At 44.8% G+C, this 21,877-nt stretch overlaps 1 protein-coding gene across 1 annotated transcript in view; it reads left to right on the top strand.

Moving 5' to 3' along the window:
- Positions 1 to 19,748: 19,748 nt before the first annotated feature.
- FAM20C (FAM20C golgi associated secretory pathway kinase) overlaps positions 19,749 to 21,877 on the top strand; it is a 120,508-nt gene continuing 118,379 nt past the window's right edge. The window contains exon 1 of the mRNA XM_029576514.1: positions 19,749 to 21,195. Within this exon, the coding sequence (XP_029432374.1) occupies positions 20,645 to 21,195 (551 nt within the window). The 5' untranslated portion in view covers positions 19,749 to 20,644. The remainder of the gene's footprint in view (positions 21,196 to 21,877) is intronic.

Here is a 21,877-nt window from a genome sequence, read left to right as displayed (position 1 = left end):
TTTTTTTTTTTTTAACTCTCCGAGAACAAATAAATATACATAGAAACCTATACTTTCCTTTGGTGCAGAGGTTCAGGTTCCAGGTGCGTGGGCCGCATGGCAGATCAGAAAAGAGCCAGACCACTGGCTATATCTGTCTCCTTTTGCCAAACTTTAGCAACCCAGCCCAGGGCAAACTGTATAAAAGGGACACTTTCCCTGCTCCACCAGGCTTGCAGTGCAGAATTTCCAGCAGGTTCCAACGCTATCTCGGGGAAAATGAGGGATCTGGACCACCTGATGTCCACCCCAAGGACTTCCATACTGAGCTATCAGAAGAAGGGTCACCAACCCCCTGCTCATCCACTTCAAACCAGGGTGGGTGGCCCCACCAGGACCTCACAACTCCCTGGGAGGATCCAGGAATTTTGTCTTTTTAATCTTGTTTTTTTTCTCTCTCTCCAGACTGCAGGTTTTACACCATCTGCAATCTGCTGGAGACAGAGAAATACTGTGGCACACTGGGTGTCAGTGAAATCTTCTCTGACTCCATCTTCTGGCAGGGAGGCAAAACCCAGGAGGCTGGACTGATCTGGCTAAATACAGGGAACTTTGCATACTGAGCTTCAGGAAATCTCTCTATGTCTATGTAAGCAACATGTGCAAGCATTAGCTCCTTTTATAAACACTTTGCTGCCTCACTCCATCTGGGCAATGGCCTAATAGTTCATATATGAGAACGTCACAAAACCCCTCGTTCATGGAGAGGTAGGAAGCACCCCCTCTTCTCTAGTATGAAGGACTTTTCTAGCACTTTGACTAGATACCAATTTATCAGGCCATTCTTTCTTTACCAAAACTGACACAGAAAAGGAACTAGCTGAATTATATGGAGAAGACTTTTCAACTCTCTCTCACTGCCAGGGTGCCATCTTCACTTTCTCTTAATTTTTCTCTTCCTCGCTCCATTTGTCTCCATGGACTGCTATGTGACAGCAACATTTTATCAGAATTAATCACTCTCATCCTGAAATTGAATCATTTTCTGTGTGAAAAATGTAAACCATATTTCAGAAAGCTGCAGCGGGTAGGAGCGAAGAGCTTTTTTTTTTTTTTTTTAATCTCTCTAACCAAGATAAAAACTCCATGTCACAATGTGGGGCAGTGGAAAGGCTACATCTATTCACCTCCCTCTTACGCATTCCTCCCCTCTTTAAGGAAACTTAATTCATTCAAATAAGGCTCACACAGCTTATATTCGATAACAGTTTTATTGGATGGATAAATTAATGGCCGCAGCCCAAATACACTACAGCAACAATTTGCATAACATTATAACATTGTAAAACCTTACTAACCTCAATTACTATGTTAACTCTTGGTGACCAGCGCCCCCCCCCCCCCCCCCCCCAATGCTAGGCCCATAATTACCGCTGATGCGCGTGCACACATCCCGGCCGTAGAAGCCGGGCATCTGCCACTGACACCTGGCCGTTGAAGCCACAGCGTCGTTGCCGGTGACCCGACCATAGAAGTCAAGGTTGTTTGGATTAAGCGCCTCAGTACTCCTCTTCTCGCTCTCCCCTCTTGGCCGTCAAAGCGTCGAGGGTCTGTGTTGGACCGCTGTCCCATTCAGAGCCGCCTGCTCTATTGCTCCCGCGCTACTGGCCCCCCTGCCTGCGCCCTATGTAACCCATATGTGTGTGGGGGGGGGGGGTCACTTTTGCTGGTCACTGCGCCACGGTTCCCTGGTAGCAAATCAGGTTACCGGGAAACCCACCCACTCTGTCTGCTGCGGCCATTATTATTGGCAAGATAGCCTCAATTCCATCTTGCAGATTAGTGTTGAAAATGTCCCATCCTATATCGGAAAGATGTGATCCATCGGGTCTGAACAAGCCGGGGCTCTCATCAATTAAATCATGCTTAACACATATACCCTGGACTGTGGGCATGAATTTACCAATCCATTTATTCATTTTCTTCCTAACTTTTTCTATAGCGTGGTGCGATCGCTCACCTCTCCAGATCCTTCGGGAGTGATATAGGACCAAACGATTACTGCCTGTGGGAACATGATAGATCTCTTTGTATTTTTTGCTTCAGTTGAACGATCTTGGTGTGAGGCAGGTCATTACCCCCAAAATGTATGATTATAGCAGAGGGGTAGGAATTGTATTTTTGTAGTTCAAGCACAGTCGGCATCAACTGGTCCAACCTCATCCCCAGGATCCCTTTCCAGATCAACGATACTTGATTAGCCGCCATGCCCAAGTGTCCTCCCACCGGCCGTTCGAGGTCCTTCCTATGCGCCCAACGCAGATAAGAGTGACCTATAATCCATATGAAGCATATATCGGTCCCCGATCTGTCAGCAGATAAGATGCGATATGTTACATACTGTTAGTAAAATACTTATTTGGTCTCACGTAACGGCTAAACCTCCCTGAATGCCATCTGCCGATTGCCACTATTTCGCTATCCCGCAGTCCTAACATCGCGGCCGTGGTTGCTGCCCCTATACGGAACAAGTGAGATGAGTAAACTGCAACTCCGACTCCTACTGCTTGCAGCGCCTTGTGTAGAACCCTGTTATATTGGTACCTGGTCAGCGAGCTACCATCCGAGTGTAACAGTAATTGTCCGCTGCAAGGCGGGCACTGAAGTAAGTACATTCTGGTACACCATACCGGGCAAGTGCCCTCCACAGACCATTCTTGGAGGATAATCTTGGACCTGATGCCCACTTGGTCGGTCTTTGACCTGAGGATGCACAGGCAAAGTTTCCTATCCTCGAGAACAGTATCTCCCCGTTGTAAAGCCGAGGCAGATGGCCTATAAGTAGAATGCGCAGTCAGCTTGCTAACGCACAGTGCCACATAAAATGACAGGGAGAATGCACAACTAAATAGATTAGCCTTGAAGGTATCCGAGCAGCGACTTCTAAGGATCCAATTATTCGTCTAAGAAGAGCACATGTTATGGGCCCCCTAGAATCCTTTGTCTTCCCAGCTTCCCTTTGCCAACCCACCATAGCCCTCTTTATTGGGAATAGGGAGGCGCAACTGGGGAATCCTAATATTCTGGAAAAGAATGATAAGCCAGCTAAGCAGTTGACCACTGCAGCCCTAGATTTTCCTTGGCTCTTGCAGTGTAATATGTATCTCAAGAGGGAGGCCACAGGGATGGGCCAAATGCTGCCCTTTTTTGCTCCTGTTCCCATGAAGCTCTGGAAGTCTAGCTGCATCTTGTATTTTCTGGTAAGGATCCCAACATTAAGTTCTAAAACTGGGGGGGCCAAGTTTCCAGACCTCTTCAGGTATGGTGGTTGGAAAATGATCTGCTATCGGAGCATGGCATCTGAACACAGTCAACTGGAATCGGGAGAGAGAGTCAGCAATGCAATTATGGACACAGGGAATGTGCGCAGCGCGGCAAGTTATATTAAAGCGCAAGCACGTGAGAACTAGTTGCCGTATGAGCGCATTAGACTCAAAAGTACTAGCAGAAAGTGCATTAATCACCTGAACCACCGCCATATTGTCCGATCTAAATACAATATAGGACATAAGAACATAAGAACATAAGAAAATGCCATACTGGGTCAGACCAAGGGTCCATCAAGCCCAGCATCCTGTTTCCAACAGTGGCCAATCCAGGCCATAAGAACCTGGTCTAACGAGCGAATTTTCCCAAATCTTGATGGCGACTATGATTTTCCCAAATCTTGATGGCGACTATGATTGGGAACAGCTCAAGGAAAGTCAAGTCCTTGGTGATCTTGTGTTGTAACCAACTGGGCGGCCAGCTTTCGGCACATCATGCCCCTTTGAAATAGATGCCGAAGCCAACGCCTCCTGAAGCATTCGTATACAGCTCAAGTTCTCTATTTTGCCTAGGTGGATCTTGCCAAAATATGACACCATTAAAATCATTCAAAAATATCTCCCAGATAATTAAATCCTGCTTGATCGCGCTAGAAACCCGTATGTGATTATGCTTTTTGAGCACCCCTGCGGTTGCTAAAGAAAGCCTGCGCAGAAAAGCCCTGCCCTTCGGTATGACTCTCGATGTAAAGCAGAACAACCCAATAAGGGACTGGAATTGTCGCAAGGTGGCTTTTTTCACACCACGCAGCTCCCTAATAGCCTCGCACAAGTTGCATACTTTTTCTATGGGGAGTCGCGAGATCTGCACTTCTGCATCTATCTCTAACCCAAGGAATGTTATTTTCTTAGCGGGCCCTTCAGTTTTTTCCTCTGCCAAGGGAATGCCAAACTGCCTTGCGACCACTTGAGCCATAGCCAGCAAGTTGTTGCAATCCATGCCATCTCGCCCAACCAGCAGGAAATTGTCCAGGTAGTAAACCAGCTGTTGAGAATCCGACTGCTGCTCGATGACCCATTGCAAAAAGGAACTAAACAGCTCAAAATATGCGCAGGAAATCGAGCAGCCCATTGGGATACAACGGTCAAAATAGAATTGCCCTCTAAAGTGAAAACCAAGTAAATGGAAGGACTTCAGGTGCACCGGCAGAAGGCAGAATGCAGACTCTAAGTCCACCTTTGCTCTCTGCACTCGGCCTCTCGCATTTTTGCTAATACGAATGGCGGAGTCCAAAGAGGTGTAAAACACCGAGCATAGGAGAGGATCTATCTGATCACTGACCGAATAACCGGGGGGAAATGAAAGATTGTGTATGAGCCAGAAGCAGCCTGGCTCTTTTTTGGGGACCATGCCAAGTGGGGAAATAACCATATTAGGAAATGGAGGGGAGGAAAATGGGCCCGCTAACTGACCCAGAGCCAATTCTGAATGGATTTTCTTTGCAGCCTCTTCCTCGAGTAAGGCTAGGGAATGAGCGTTGCGCGGTGGGGGGGGGGGAGCAGAAGGGTGCGGGGTATCGTATTCACATGGAATTCTGAAACTGTACGTGAAACCATTAGCAATCTGTACAGCTTTTTCTGGAAACAGGTAACATTGCAGCCAGGGACGCATAGCACTAACGCTGACCGGTGTTGGGGCCAGCAACAAACTCAGCAGGGCGGACGCTGGGCGTCTGCTGTATAGATCTGCGTTCTCTGCCATTCCGACATTGTGTAGTGGGATGAGCCCCAAGCACACAGGTGGAGCAAAGGTATTTAAATTTGCAGTTTGTCCACGTGCAGTGGCCGGCATTGAGTTGTCTGCACAAGTCACGCTTCCCGCTGAACTGAAAAACACTCCTGTCTCATGCTGGGCTTGGGAAGGCCAAGGATCTATCCTGCCATGTGGACTTATGCAACATCATCTCGTCCAACCATAAGTCCAACAACCTATGCTTCCATGAAATAGAGCTATCCTGCGCCATGCTCTTCCTAAACCTGATGTTGTAATTTAACCAAGCCCATCCGCCTCGCTTCTGGGCTTTCATTATAGTATCGATATACCTAATCAGAAATGGGGACTGCTCAGGCTCGCGCTCAACAATGACGCTCACAAAAATGTGGAACGCCCTAATCCAATTGGGAATATTCTTAGCGATTCTGGGTCACTTTTTTCTCCCACCCCTCCTTTTTCACGACTATCTGACTCAGTGTCCAAATCTGTTATTAGTAAGGAGAATATATCAATGAACTCATGCTTCCATATCTTATTTTTATTGGCAGGAGAACGCTGTGTGCCAGAGAAGGTATCCCACACAATACTTCTTTCACAGCTGGGGGGGGAGGGGCAGTGACCTGAGGTCCTGTAGCTGAGGCGATAATGCCTGTACATGGGTACCCTGTCAATGGGGAGAGCTGACGTACACCTTCTTTTGAATGCTTTGAAAGCATGTATTAAAGCTTCTGGAATAGGGGAACTAGAACTTCCCCGGCAAGAGAATCCTGCTGCCGCCGCCCGTGTTTTCGTCAACAGCTGGGGCCTTGTGCTTCTCTGCCTCACTAAGCTTCCCCGTCGTGAAGTTGCCACCGTGGAAAGCTCCGGCACGGAGGTAACAGAGCTTTCACCGCATGAAGATGGCTGTGGTACTCGCCCGGGAGTTCTAGCATTTTTTTCTGCGCGATGCAAGGGGCTCCGTTCCCAACATGCGTTGCCCAATCCACTCTGTCTCGTGTGCGGCTGCTTGTTCACGAATCTCCGACAACAGTTGTTCAATGTCGGTTTGGTTTGCTGCTGTCGCGGTGTCTCCTTCCTGACGGCTTCTAGGAATGGCTGCCCTCTGCTGTGGTGTCTCCGACGGCCATCTTGTATTCGGAGCTCTGCTCCTATTTCAGACCCTTGTCTTCCGATTTGAGGTCGCCACCTCATCAGATGTCATCTCTTGTGCAGGTATCGGACTTGCCGCACTCGCTCCGTGATGGTACCGATCTTTTCTATTAGTTGCCATACTTCTTAACAGATTGCCGTACCAGAATAATGGATAGCACTGTAAAATTTCATCAAAGCCAAGCAAAAGTCACACCTAACATAAGTAAATTCCCTTTTATTTATTTATTTATTTATTATTTTTATTATACCGAGTTTCATGATAGGAATCACATCAACCCGGTTTACAATTAACAATGTGAGTAAAGGCAGAGAGTAACATAGTAAAAACATTTCCCAATTCAACATCAAATATAGTATGAAACTTAAAAAATATTATAACAATATTTAGGATGTGAGAAAGTTACAAAAAACAAGGAATAATAACTAGGATCTGAAAGGGGGAGGAAATTGAATAAAGAATATTAACATTTTAGCCAACTGATCTGAAAGGGGGAGGAAATTGAATAAAGAATATTAACATTTTAGCCAACTGTATCAATTAATAAATATGTATAATATTATAAAAATATAGATGTGTAGCAAAAATGACCAAATATGATGCTGTTGTGAAGAATAATAATATGTTGCTGTGACTGTGTGTGAAGTTAGTGGGTTTTTTATTACAGTTCACTAACTTTTGTGTTTGTGCTGATGGGTAGAGAATTTAATCCAGTTCTGGGAAAGCTTTTTTAAAAAGCCAAGTTTTTAGTCTTTTCCTAAAAGTTGGAGCGCATGGTTCTTGTCTTAAGTCCGGTGGGATGGAGTTCCAAAGGATTGGACCTGCTGATGAGAGAGCTCTTGAACTGTAGGATTTATGTTGGTAGGTTTTGGCATGTGGAACCTGAAGTGATTCTTTGTAGTGTTCCCTGATGGGTCTGGCGGATGTGTGTTTTTTAAAAGGGATTTGTAGGTCGAGTTGAGTGTGTTGATGGATGTTCTTGTAGATAATCATGATGGTTTTGTACATAATTCTGAAGTGGATCGGTAACCAATGAAGGTCTTTGAGGATGGTGGAGATATGGTCGATTTTCCTGGAGTTTGTAAGGATTCTGGCTGCTGTGTTCTGTACCATTTGTAAAGGCTTGGTGTAGGAAGCTGGGAGGCCTAGTAGTAGAGAATTGCAATAATCTAGTTTGGAGAAGATTATTGCTTGCAGGATTGATCTAAAGTCATGCGCGTGGAAAAGTGGCTTTATTCTTTTCAGAATATGTAATTTGTGGAAGCAGTCTTTGGTAGTTCGGTTAACAAATGGTTTGAGGTTAAGACGGTTATCTAAGATGGCTCCTAGATCTCTTACATGGGTGGTTTTTGTAGGAGGGTAGGTGGCTTTGAGAGTGTGTTGTTGTTTTCAGGTGCTATAAGGAGATATTCTGTTTTCAACGCATTAAGGACTAGGTTTAGGCTGGTGAGGAGGTGTTTGATTTCTAATAAGCAACTATCCCAATATTCCATTGTTATCGAGATTGATTCTTTTATAGGGATCACAATCTGTACGTCGTCAGCGAAGAGGAAGTGTTTCAGGCTTAGTTTTGTGAGTAGTTGACAAAGTGGTAGAAGGTATACATTAAATAGAGTGGGTGAAAGGGATGAACCTTGTGGCACCCCTCTGGTGGAGGGGTGATATTGGGATTCTGTATTATGAATTTTAACCCTATATCCTCTGTTTTCCAGGAAGGTTTTGAACCATGTTAGTGAAGTAGCTGTCACTCCAATATTTGCCAATTGTTTTAGAAGGAGGTAATGGTTGATGGTGTCAAAGGCCGCCGAGAAGTCGAGGAGGATTAGTAGAAATGCTTTGCCTTTATCGATTCCGGCTAGGAGGAAGTCTGAGAGTGCAAGAAGTAGTGTTTCTGTGCTTGCAGCTTTTCGAAAACCATATTGGTTTGGAGACAGGATACCATGGTCTTCCAAGTAGTTGGAAAGTTGAGTGTTCACCAATTTTTCCATTATTTTGGCTATGAATGGAAGGTTGGAAATAGGGCGGAAGTTGTTGGGATCACTTGGATTTAGATTCGGTTTTTTTAGGAGGGGTTTGATTGAAGCTGTTTTTAGCTCATCTCCTAAGAGGTCTAAATTTAAAAAAAAAGATAAATTTTTTTTTTTTTGCAGCCTGCATGGCTGTTGCTATTATCCCAAGTGGCTGCCCCATGTAACATCTAAGTGCCTATTTAATCTGCAGGGCGAGATGGCTCCTGCCATACCCCTGCAGGGCCACTCTGTGCTTCTCCTTTAATATGCAATACCAGATGGCAGCTGCCTTAACCCAACACGGCCGCTGCCATATTACTTTTATATGCAATACAAGGTGGCTGCTGCCATCATCCAAAATGGCCACTGCTATGCTTCATTTTAGAGTAAGCAAAAGATGGCTGATGCCATTACACAAAATGACCACCATGATCTCTGGACCTCATTTGCCCATATACAAAATGGCCACCACCATGCCCGCTGCACCTCATTTGCCCATAAGCAAAATGGCCACCGCCATATTCTTTTTATATAATTTTTTTTTTTGCCCTCTCCTGGCTTCAAGATGGCCACTGCCATGTGATTAGGCACCATCTTTAGTTTTAAAAGCAAAAACAGAGAAGCTGTGCTTTTACCCATGCCGGCACTGTATGTTGTGCCTCAGCTCTGCACCCATCCTAGCTCAATCGGCGGAAAATTGGAGGGCTCTGAGTGGCCTGGGCCGGATGGCCAGGCTCCCCCACTCTGCTCCACAGGATAGAGGTAAGAGGAGAAGAAAATTAAAAAGGAAAGAAAACACATGGTTTCTAAACCACTGCCCTGCCACCCTCACCCCTGAGCCATCTGCCCTCCCCAGCTGGAGCCTCCAGCATGGACACCCCCACGTGCATCTTACTCCGCGATCCGAAACCTGAACTGCTGAAAAGAAAAGCTGAAATGCTTTACATGCTACTCCCCGAGCCCTGCTGCCATGGCTGCCTGGAAACGTTAACCGTTGCAATGCTGAAATGCTGCTTAAGCTCCTGAAATGTTTTTTAGAGCTGCTTCTGCCGAACTCCCTCCTCCCCACCTGAGCCTTAAACTTACTCCGCCACCTGAACTGCAAAAAAACGCTACAATGTTTCCAATGCTGCTCCTGCAGTGCCTGCCAGGAAAAAAACCCCCGCAAACAGCCAAATGCCTAGCAGAAAAGGCACTGGCTGCCGTACTTCTCCTTTCCTAGCCAGGCACTGCCGGCCCCCCCCCATTGTGCCCTGCTCCCTAAGGGCTAGTCGCGGGCTCTTAATAGCCAATGGCCCACCGGAAGTCCTGTGGGTGGGGAATCTGTTAATTTCAAGGGGGCGTTCTTTCAATTATTTTAAGCAAACTTATCTTTGATTTCTTACCTACATTTATTTATAGCAAAAAATATATATATAAAACGAACACTCCTGAACTATGGCAGGGAGAAGAACCAAATACATTTTAACCTGGCAAAGTAGAGTTTCATTTCCCACCCCTAAAACATGTAGTTAATTTAAATCAAGAGACCTTCCGGGGGAAACTACCTTGCTTTCTCCTTGCTCAGCACAGCGAGATGGGTTATAAATTCCCCACACAGAACTGGGCCCGGAGTCACCGGGTTGCTAGGAAACGGAGATCCCCACCATGGCGGGCTCGCTCTGCCCTCCAGTACCTGATCATGTGCTCCCTACAACTGTACGCTCCCCTATCCATTCACACTCGATGTCTTACCTTCTAGCTGATTGCATGTTTATCTGACTCCATTATCCCACATCCCCCACCTGCTTTCAGGGGCGGGTAATTTTTCCTAGCAGCGGCAGGGGACTCGTGGGACATTTTATAACGAACGTGTTGTAGCCTGGATGCGCGCCTGTGCATGCAAATGCCGCTTTGACCACATAAGTTGGGGGCAATTTTAAAAGGGATGCACGCCAACGCCCGTTGTCTGTTTGCCCGGTTAAACTAGAGGGGGGGGGGGGGCTTGGAGGTCTTACCACTTAATAGGCTCCCACCTTTAAAACCCAGCTGATCTTGTGCCTAGATTTTTTTTTTTGTTTTGTTTTACAATTTAAACGTCATCCTTAGCCGAATTAAAGTTACGCGGCAGGGGACCCCCTCCCCCCCCAGCCTGTGCACGTTAAGTATTTACGTGCAAATTTCAAGTTTGAATCTAGGAACGTTCATGCCCCGCCTTTTTTTTTTTTTTTTTTTTTAACTTTTCATTTGTGCGTGAAGCGGCAAGTACAGGCCTATCTGGGCGGCTTTTAAAATCCACCCGGCGCATGCCAGCCCCAACAAATTCGCACATCCCCTAATTTCGGCATGCGTAGGGTTTTGTTTTGTTTTTTTTAAATCCACCTTTAAGAATATAGAAAAGAAGCAACGGTGAAATATACAAATCTGAACGTTACAGAAGCTCTTAAGCTATTCATTTTATGACTTTTATTTATTTATTTAACACTTTTCTATACCGACCTTCATGAAAAATTCACATCAAATCGGTTTACATATAACAAGGGGGATAACATTGATCAACCATTTAACTTGTCAATTACTCGTTTACACCATTCTGATTTTGCATTTTCTGATAAGCTGAAGTACAGTGGCAGCCCTGGTACAGAGAAAAAAAAAAAAAAAGCACCATATTAGATTTAAAAAAAAATTAATTCATTCTTCAAAATATGCCCTTTATTATAAGGTTTGCACCAGTTTGCAGCTGAATTTCCAGGAGGGGAAAGAACATTTAATAAAACCAGTTGGAAGTATTTTTTTTTTTTTCTAGGGATGGGGAAAAAAAAAATGTAGCGACCAACATTTTGGTCATCAGAAGTCAATGGAATTAATTTAAAAAATGTGGGCCTGGAAATCTGACTTCATGATTTCCTGTGGGTAACTGTGCTTACTATTCTTAGGAAAAGCTAAAAGGGGAAGCTTCAGAGCCTTCTGTAATTGCCAGTTTGTTTTCACAGTCTACCGAGAAGATAACTCAAGCCCCAATGAAACTGTTACTTCAGAACTTTGCAAAAGAAAATAAAACTGCACAAAGCTCCCAATTCTTCTATCGAAAAGAGGGAAATTTCTAAAGGGTCTATGGCAGGCATTACCCACATCTTAAATAATCAACACACTTTTTTTTTTCAATTTATTATGTTTTTCAAAGTGAGACAGGTTTAAACATTTCCAGTCAAAACATCTCTAGCCATATTTTGTAGGTGGGGCAGGCAGGCAGGAATTCATTCTGAGTAAAAAAAAAAAAAAAAAAAAATTCAGTTCTCACACTCCCAATAATTTAACCTTGTCCAGTGCATTTTAGCTGGGAATTAAAACACTTACACTGCTGCTAACCAACATGAACCACCTCAAGGGTTCTCACTTTTTCAGCTGTGAACCTCCAAATTGATTGCTTGCCGTCATAAAGTTATATAGTGGCTCCCTGATATTTCATTTACTGATAAATAAAAGTATTCACATCAAGACTGGAGTAATACAATACAAAAACATCCATGTGCTGACGTTTTTGAATTTGTCCATTTTTTTTTTCCTGGGTTTTGTAAAACAGCTGTAAGGGCGATAAAAACGCAGATGCAGTAGCGATTAAAGAGATACCTAGAAAGAACATTTCCATACCCTCTATTAGCTTGTGTATTCTGTTAGCATGTGCCACAATTAGTAGGCATTTTAAAGACGTGAGAAGTCTGTCAAGTGTTATTATCTGTAAAAAAAAAAACAACCCATATATGAATAGTGTAGCGCTAAAAAATTGTAGGATCCTTGTATTGTTTATCTGTAGACAACTGAAAAAATCCTGAAGAGAGAAAAATGAAATTTGCAAATGAACTAAAAAATTGCCATGGTTAGAGAGTTCCACTCTGCTTATTTATTTATATTCTGCTTTTGGGCACCTGAAAGTGGATTACAATCAGGTCCTGTGGGTATTTCTCTATCCCCAGAGGGCGTACAGTCTAAATGTGTATCTGAGGCAATGGAGGGTAAAGTGACTTGCCCAAAGGTCAAAAGGCGCACGAGATTTGGTTTTCCTGGTTCACAGCCTGCTGCCGTAACCACTAGGCTACTCCTTCACTGTCTTGGCCTTCACTGAATTGGAACGGTCTTCCTTAGGCAGCCTGGCTAACTGTTATCCTGCGGCTGCTGCTCTCAGCACTCCAGATTTGTTACCTGGCTAACTGTTATCCTGCGGCTGCTCTCAGCACTCCAGATTTGTTACCTGGCTAACTGTTATCCTGCTGCTGCTCTCAGCACTCCAGATTTGTTACCTGGCTAACTGTTATCCTGCTGCTGCTCTCAGCACTCCAGATTTGTTACCAGCACTGCACTGAGAGCAGAACTCAGTTTAATGAAAGACAAAACTATTCAATATGCTGCAGCCCATGTTGCTTACCTTCATCTGAATGTAGAAGACTTGGCTCCATGTTAACATTTATAAGGCCTAAAATACAAACAGGTTCTCGCATCCAAGCTTCTAAGGTTAAGGGATGAGATTTCAATATTGCAAAGTGCAGTATATACCTAGAAAAAAAAGCACAAAAGCTATCAAATTACTGTAATACAATAAATATCTCTTCCCGCTAACCCATTTGTAATGGTGCAGCTAAATTTGAAAGTACAGCTGAAAACTCAAAGGCGGCACAGCATGTGTACAAGAAGCTAGGACCTACAGCCTTTAACACCCTGAGTTTCTCTGGGTGCCAAGTTTTCAAAAGGCACGGTGGACACTCAGGCGAAATACCAGGAAGGAAAGCATTGCACTATATGAACTTCCTTTTGGCTGTAGCGTTTTTCATCCAGTGAGCTCTGCTAAAAGCCATATCCAAAAACAGTTACAGGAGTAGCATCGCAGGCAAAGCTGAAATTTCATTCTTAATTATAAGCAGCACACGTCACTGTTCTATGCGTGTAACTACCCTATCTCTGGAAAAAGTCCAGCATAGGAAAGTATCTTGCTTTTACATTAATTTTTCAGAAGTGTCCAAGTAAAAAAAAAAAAAAAAAAAACTATCGCAAATATCCCCCAGTGTTTGATTTTAAGAAAATGTTACATACACACACAATATATCACCTACACAGGCAGAAGTGCCAAGGTACTGCTACACCCTCTCCACTTACTATCTCAGTGCACTATGTTTAAATTGGTTTAGCGGGCCTCTGATGTTAATGGACTTTAACCCCTAATTGCAGGAGCGCAATATTAAAACAGACTGGTGCACACAGAATTAATTGGTGTCCCAGCTTCACCTATACACAACTGCAATATAAATACCAAAATCCACCTAGGATAAACCCAACAGGACGTAGTCCCCTGCCAAGGGCAGAAGTCTGCACCAGACTGAACCCCGAGTGCATTTTCAAATCAATACCAGAATAGTCAAGTTAAAACTTCTGGAGAAGAAATCTCTGGCAGATCCACATGTTTGCACAAGTGAAAGTACACAGATATCCTAGTTAGATGCCTCACATGCTAAACTATTCTTTTCTATTGCAGGATTCACTGGTATATGAGTGAGATCAGAGGATCTGAGGTCTGATTTCAGTTGTCTTCTTGTGCATATTGCACTCTCGCATGAGATCTCTACTTTGGCAGATCTCGAGGCACATTCTTTTGAAATGAGAATCGCAAAGTAAAAAAGGCAGCAGTTCAGACCTGCAAAAGGAGAGAAATTGAGAGCATCTGCCTATCCAGATCCTACAAAATTCCAGTACTGCAATGCTGATCAATGAAAATAATAAATTCTCTTGCTGGGCCTAAAAAGCTTTCGCCTGAGCCAGCTCAGTGGCAAAGTTGCGCGTTGCCGTACGAAAGGTCCCTGGCTTGGTCACAGAGCTTGCAGCTCCCAGGGTGGGGAGGGCGAGAGAAGGGTCATGGTCATTACTGAATGGTGACAACTTGTAGCTGGATTCAGGGCCTGTGATTGTAGGCTTCAGGGAAAATGCCTTGGTGCACGGCCTCTGGCCCAGTGGTCACTGCAGCAATGAACGGATTGCTTAAGTCGGTGGGAAGGGGGCGATATAAGGTGGGGGGGGGTGTGTAAAAATAAATGTGCTAGAAAAAAATAAAAATTACTGAGCTGCTGCAAGGAGGGGGCATGGCATCGGGTTCCAGCCCTGGTTCCAACTGAGCCGTAAATACAAAGGAACAGGAGAAAAAGACTGGATCAAAAAAAAAAAAAAAAGCTTTCAACTAATGCAAGCAATTGCACATAAATCACCCTAACAGTGCACAAGCTGCAAAAGGTGGCAACTGGTTGATGCTTTCATCGCATCTATAATTTACACCAGTTAAAACCATGCACTTTAAAGGAAGGCCCTCTGCATTACCTGGAAGGATTTTCACTGATCTGTGACATTATAAGTGAAAATGCTAAGGTGCTGATCAACAGACAAGGACAGCATTCCTGCCACAACAGCCCACGACAACACTGTACGGGTTCAACGTGCCAGCCTGGTGCCCCTTCAAGCAACAGCTACGTTCAACCCTTGAACAAGACCCCATTAAATCCTCGCCCCCCAATTTTACCTTATCTGACATCCCACAGGAACGGGTGTTCTCTCTTCCAGCCTTGTCTGGCGTTGCAAGCTGCGGGAACGACTTGGGGGAAAGCGTCAGCTGACGATTCACGCTGCCGCCTTTAGCTCAGTGACCACAGATCAGGGCATCGCTTATCTGCAGCTTCATCCACCGACCCACCTGAAAGGCTGGTGCTAGGGTGCAAAGCTTGAGGTTGTGCACTCGTGCGGGAAGTCGGAAGGAAGAGAGAGAAAATATAACTGAGCTCCCTGACCTACGGAATAAAGCCCAGCCAGACACTTTTTATTCATTGTCAAAACCAGACTGTGGACCCCTTTTTTTTTTTTTTTACCTGCTGTTGTCTCAGTAGCAAAATGGGTACTGTTTGTATTTTTTGAATATTTGGTAGAGAGTATGGTCTATATATCCCCTTCAAGGCACACCAAACGTAGTGTCATTCTTGATCAAAAGTTATAAATGATAAAACAATTACCCTATTAATTTGCACACCTTGGCAGGTTTTATTATGCTTTTATTCAGTTGGAAATCAAATGAAAGCGGAGATTCTTCTCCATTTCTGAATTTAATGATTTACATAGTCTTCGGGGGGGAAGAGATTCAAGCTTCATGCGTATGGAATTCATTGTTTTGTTTTGTTCTTAGCAGGGTAGTAGAACATCTGTAGTGTGATCTCTTATGCTGCTGATGCCCACTTCTAAAGTTTCCAGTGAACTGGTATTGCAGAGCGATCTCTAAAGTTGACTCCTAAATGTTGAATGATTTTATATGTAAATTCCTGTTTGAGCAACAGTATTTAAAAATGCAATCTGCAGGCCTTAATCGCAGAGACATTTCCCTTGTCTGTGACTATGACTATATAACTAACAGGGTTTATTTATTTATTTATGTTGTATCTTAAAAGGGGACCAGCCATAGCTGCTTTTGGTGTGTTAGGTGCAGTCTGCGCTATCAAAGCTTGTTTGTGCTTTGTACTCTCTAAAGATCATCTAGGACTTGCAATTAACCAGTTTCTGAATTAGCTTACAAGCAAACTCAATTGTTTTATACCTCTGGAATTCCATGTGAGTACTTGCAACTCGAGAAGCTTCTCGTGTGCTCCATTTGGTGCGTTACCGAAAATCCATTTGGAGCAGGCATGGGTCCAGCGTGCTACGTTTTAGCTTTCCATCGTATTTCTCACCTTTTCTTTATTGCTTATAGAGACATAGAAACGTGATAGCAGAAAAAGACCGTACGGCCTAATCCTGTCTGCCTGTCCACGGCACCTACTCTCAGCTCTGCAATCCTGTCCCTCTCTTAGAGATCCCCTCTGCTTGAATTCAGCCTCTCTTTGCCGTGAGAAGGACAACAATATCAAATCAACGATGGTGTCAAAAAAGACGGAACTTTTTTTTATTTATTTAGGAACGTTTGGTATGGTTGGTCTCAATATGAAGCAGTGAATAGTTGCTAACCCTCAGCAGTTGCCGTACAGCACTTGAAAGTTGAATGAATTTTGCAAAAATACTTCATGTGGAATGGAGCGAAATGGATTTAGTGGCCGCAGTCGGTAAGCATCTCGTGACCTTCAGTGGACTGATGAAGGGGAGAGGTTCAATTAAGATCGATCCGGAAATTCATAATTGTTTATCATTTTCTGGAATATCACACTACCCTGCCACCTGAGATGCTCTGTACATGCACAAAATATGCTTATGCAAACGTTTGGTAACCATTACAGGCAATATATCCTAGAATATATTTTGAAACAAAAGTTTGGTTTTTTTTACCAACAATTTCAAACTATGCCGTTATAAAAAGTCCTAGTCACTGAAAGGCTATATTTAATTTTTGCAAAGTTCCATGGAGGTTGTGCACAACGATGGCATAAGTGCACAATATAAAGTTTAATGTGAGCATATTACTCAATCTCGAGTGTTGCGGCCCCCGACCGCCTCTCCCACGACAGGGGCCGGGGCCACTTACCTCCGCTCCGGACCGTGGAAGAAAACCCCAGGTTCCCGGCCTGGTAGGCCGCATGGCTGCGGCGTCTCCACGTGGGAGACGCCGCCGAGCCCGTCGCTAACTCCTCCGCCCCCTCCGCGTTGCTACGCGCGCGCGAGAACGGGGCATTTAAAGGTCCAGCACCCGGAAGTGCTGGACAGCCCCCTGGATGACGTCAGACGCCGGCAGAGCATATAGGCCGGCGTCCGGCTCAGGAACTTCGCCTTGCAACGAGGTTCCTCTTCTGAGAGTCTAGTTGCCGTCCTGTTCCTGTTTCCCGCTGGTCTCGTCGTCCTGGTTCCCGGTGTTCCTGTGCCTGTTCCAGTCCCTGCTCCAGCTCCAGCTGTTCCTTCGTCTGCTGATCTCCTGGTTCCTGACTCCGGTTCGCTCCTGACGCTCCCTGTTCGCCGCCTGCCTTGACCTTTTGGATCTGCTTCACATCTCGTCTGCTCCAGCCTCGTAAGTCCCGGTCGTCCCGGATCCCTATGGGCCCCTCCCTGGGGGGGATCCAGGGCTCTGGGTGAAGTCCTCTCCGATTCCCCCGCCTGAGATCACCTAAGTCCCAGCTGTCCAGACTTCTCCTGTGGGGGGGGGATCTAGGATCTCCAGGGTGAAGCCGCCGCCTGTTCTCCAGCTTGATTCCGCCTCCCGGCCCGTCCAAAGGAGCCCTCCTTTCACTAGGCCGACCCAAGGGTCCACCGCATCTCGCAGCTGCCGAGGTTAGGATATTTTAGATAAGCTTTCCTTGAACTGATTATTATATCATTATACAATGCAATTAGGAAAATGACAAGGTTTAGTAATAAGGGGAAGAGAAATGAATAAGTAGGTTAAGGTAGAAAGGTTCTCCTCCTAATTCACCTGTAGAAATTGTAAGGCTGGAATTCTTGGTTTGGAGCCACAGATTCACAAGGTCAGCTCTAGGATGCTCAAAAGGAGAACAGAGTCTGAGATACTACAGCAGAGAATGGAATCCTCACGGGCCAGACGGTAGTTTTTTCTGAATCGATGGACTTGCCATCCAGGTTTGACATATTTCTAAACTGAGAAATTTGGAAGGTAGTTTCAAAAGATCAAGTCCTTGCCTTTGTCAGGTGGCATTAAGCACGTGTTTCGCTGCCTCATTTTACATGCACACATTAATGTGTGTAAGCATACGTGCTGTACGTATGCAATACGCACGCTTATATTTACGAAGAGTGAAGGTAAATCATTCACAGAAAAAAGTACAAACCCTTTAGCCCACGTCTGTCTGCCAAGTCAGCAGATTTTGTATTTAAATTCTATTTATTTTTTTATCTAGAACATTAAATGAAACAACATCTGCAAGACATTTAACTCTTTTATACCTTAAGGGGTGAATTTTAAAAACCCCGGCGCACACCCAAAGCCAGGAGATCCATGCCGAAGTCAGGCCTGCGCATGCCGCATGGATCTTAAAAGACGCCTGCATACGTGCGCAATTTTTTTTTTTTTTTTTTTTACGAAAAAGGGGGTGGGGCATGGGCGTTCCAGAATTTATGAACGAAACCAGGGCGAAAATGTTGCCGCGCACAGGCGCGCGCTCCAGGGTCCCCTACTATGTAGTTTTACTTCTGCTATGGATGGTATGAAAGTCCTAAAACAAAAGTAGGCTAGTCAGCGGGATTTTACGAGTAGGGGTTAACCGGGTAAAAGGGAAGCTAATTAACTGGGGGGGGGGGGGGGGGGCTGGTTTAGGAAGTCCTGTCCTTTACCTTGGCGACCTGGGAATGAATTGGGGAAACTGAAAATTGGGTCGGCGGGCGTCTACTAGAACCCCCCCTACTTATGCAGTGGAGGCGGTATTTGCACGCACACACGCGCGTGTCCTCCTATAAAACCGGGCGCACGCGTACACCCTATTTTATACCATGCGCACATATACGCGCACGCGTGTGTTATGTCGCGTCCTTTGGTGAGAGTCGGCACACGGGCCTTCGTGCGCCCGCCCGTGCGTCTGTTTAAAAAGTTACCGTCCCTGGGGGGCACTATGACGGCAACTATAATGAGGTTAAATAATACCGCCCGAAATCCATGCTATGGGAAGTCTATAATCATGCGACTGGTTGAAGTTCATGCACAGAGGACAGTGCGGGTCAGCTGAGTGGTTTTATATTAAGGAACAGTAATGTGAGGGGAGCCTGCTGGAGAAATTTAGCAGCAATCGAGGTTCTTGGTTCTTGTTTTGAAATCGTGGGCTGGTTGGTTAAAAGTTAGTGGGTTTGAAATTTGTGAGATGAGGGCATGGTGGGTTTTTTTTTAACAGCATCCGTCCACGTGTTGGCATTTGTAGGCGATGGAGTGCGCGGTGTTTGGAGGTCTTTCAGTTGTGTACACCACCTTCAGATAACTTCTTGTATCGTAGCTTGTAAACAAGGACAGTATAAGCTCCCTGTACATCAGATCAGACTTGGTGGACGGGAAATCTTGCTGTTAATGTTACCCGGAGGCAGGAACTGTTCCACTGCACTGTGTTCAGGTAACGTGTAATCTGCACAGGGTGCAAGTTTTTTTAGATTTGAAATTTAAAAATCTATTTATTTTCAGGACTAACTGGAGGAAGGGCCGGCAGAGAGCGAAAAAAAAAATAATGCTTCAGCCAATGCAGCCTGCCGTTCAGACAATGACCTAGCATAAATGATGAGAGTGAGTCTGGGCAGTCAGACTGAAGCATTATTGTGCTGTAGCCTTAGCATAGCTCTTTTATGCAAACCTTTGAGAAACAGACGCCCTCTCTTTGCCCTGGTTGGAGCTGCAGTACTCAGAGAGAGAGGGAGAGAGAAAAAAAAAAAAGCAGCTTTGGGTTGAGGTTTTTCCTTTTACTATCGCTGTAGCATTTATTTAGCCAATCTCTTAACTATGACGTCTGGAAGGCTGGATTCATGGCTCGGCTCATAATATTTAACACACCCACTGTAGGCTGGAGCTGCAGCATTACCAGTCCAACCAGTCCACAGCATTCAGTGTAGCTGACAAGGCTATTCACTCTGCACCTGCCAAAGATTTCTCTCTTTCTCTCCTTTTTTTTTTTTTAACCCATCGTAAGAGGCCAGACATGTAAGTTCTCACGGCCGAGGGGAAGCTATCTCGCTGCTAAGAAGAGTCTCCGCCGATTTTTATGTTCGTCTGATTTCCGCTCTCCGTGCCATATTCGAGCTTGTGCCTCGGTCAGTGCCATCCAGTCTGCCCCAGCCCGCCTTGGATATACAGCGCTGCACTGATTTGAGTCTACACGAAGCCTGCTGCTCTCTCCGGATGTGATGGAGGAAGGTTTTGGAACCGTTATAAGAAAACCATTCCCACGCCGATGCGTTTAAGAGTCTGGTTAAGGGGGGGAAAAAAGAGAATCCTGCTGCATCGAGCATCAGAGAACGGGGGAGCTTCATCCTGTCTGCTGGAGCCCAGGGTTCTGCATGATTTCTTTTTTTTTTTTTTTCTTTCAATCCTCTGAATCCTTATTTATTCGAGGTTTATATTTTCTAATTTTTTTTTTTCCCCCAGCCAGCGCTTAACAATCCTGGTGTCTTCTCCAAATCAGAACAAAATTCCCTTGGCTTCTCATGAAAACATTGCTAGGGCTCGTGTCACAACAATCACCAGATGTCTCTGTTACGTTCCTCTCCTGATTTTATAGACTTAATGCTCCGCTTTATATCCAGTATTTTATGAAAATCAAAAAATACAAATGAGGACTTATCGTTTCTGGAATATTTATTTCTGACAGTATATATGAAAATAACTTTATTCGCATAAATTGTTTTGTATCGCAAACTACTAAAGCTCTTTCTGTGAAAGAGCGCTTTTTTACAATTTTATTTTAAGAAGCCCCCTCTCATTGATTTGGTAATTGTGGCGATGAAAATGATTCTGGTGCGCAAGTTCAGGGTGTTGATCCTGATGGTGTTCTTGGTCGCCTGCACGATGCATATTATGATAGATCTCTTACCAAGGCTGGAGAGGCGAGCGACGAGGACCGACGGGAGCCCGGAGTGCTCCTGCTCTCACGGCCCGAACGAGGAGGCGCAGGGCTGGGGGAAGCAGAGCGGGGCCGAGGCGGGCTGGCCTAAGAAGCACACGCTGCGCATCCTGCAGGATTTCAGCAGCGATCCGAATTCCAACCTCACCTCGCGTTCTCTGGAGAAAGTCGCGGGGGCATCGGACGGGACGGAGGCTTTCAGGAAACCGGAGCAGCTCGGCGTCGGCAAGGACCACAACAACAAACGGCTCATTCAGGACGGGAGCCTAAGCAAGCAGCGCAAGCAAGGGAAGAGGTACTCCAGGCTGGACGAATTGTTTGATCACCCCCTCTACAAAAGCCCCATTCCGGAGCTGACGGAGGAGGATGTCTTGTTCAATGTGAACAGCGATATCCAATTTAACCCTAAAGCTGCTGAACGTCAGGAATGGTAAGTGTGGAAAATGATCTGTTAAGAGATGAAATCAAAGTGAAGAACCAGGCAAGGTATTGGTGCTTTAGACAGAAATGTTTGCCCTTGTTTTTTTTTAATAATAAAAAAAAAAAATCTTGATTCCATCCTGTGCAGCTCTTTTAATTTTGTGATACTCCCGAATCAGTAACAAGGAGAATTCTTATCAGTTTAGGTAAACCCTTAATTGCATTTTACCAATGATGCTATTTCTATACGTCCAGTTAAGTTATTGAATGCAGAAGTGGTCTTAATGTTATGGGTTTTGGGAAATAAAGCATTTTTAATCAGTGGAGCACTTGCATGGGGCACCTCAGACAAACAGTAAGACTATTTATTAAAAGGAAATACATTTGAAATGTATGGAAGTTTAATGTTTCAGAACAAATTTGAAAATTACATTTGAAGCATTATTTTTTTTAATAAAGAAGGTGTCACCACATCTGTTACATGACATATCTCCATTTTTTTTCGTGTTGTTAAATTACACAACAGTGGTGCATTACATTTTATATTTCAAAAATGTGCTGTAAATGAAATTGAGAAGAGAAGTTATTATTGTGGGATTTATGCAGGTGTAGCAGAATAGTCCCTGTAGTGGGGAAGGAGCATATTTGAGCTCTTCAGGGAGAGTAAATCTAAGCTTGATAGGTTCCCAGCG

This window comes from Rhinatrema bivittatum, chromosome 14 (genome assembly GCF_901001135.1).
Source record: "Rhinatrema bivittatum chromosome 14, aRhiBiv1.1, whole genome shotgun sequence".
In the NCBI taxonomy this organism is placed as follows: domain Eukaryota; kingdom Metazoa; phylum Chordata; class Amphibia; order Gymnophiona; family Rhinatrematidae; genus Rhinatrema; species Rhinatrema bivittatum.
The sequence above is the reverse complement of the archived record's forward strand: the minus strand, read 5'-3'. Positions and strand labels throughout refer to the sequence as shown.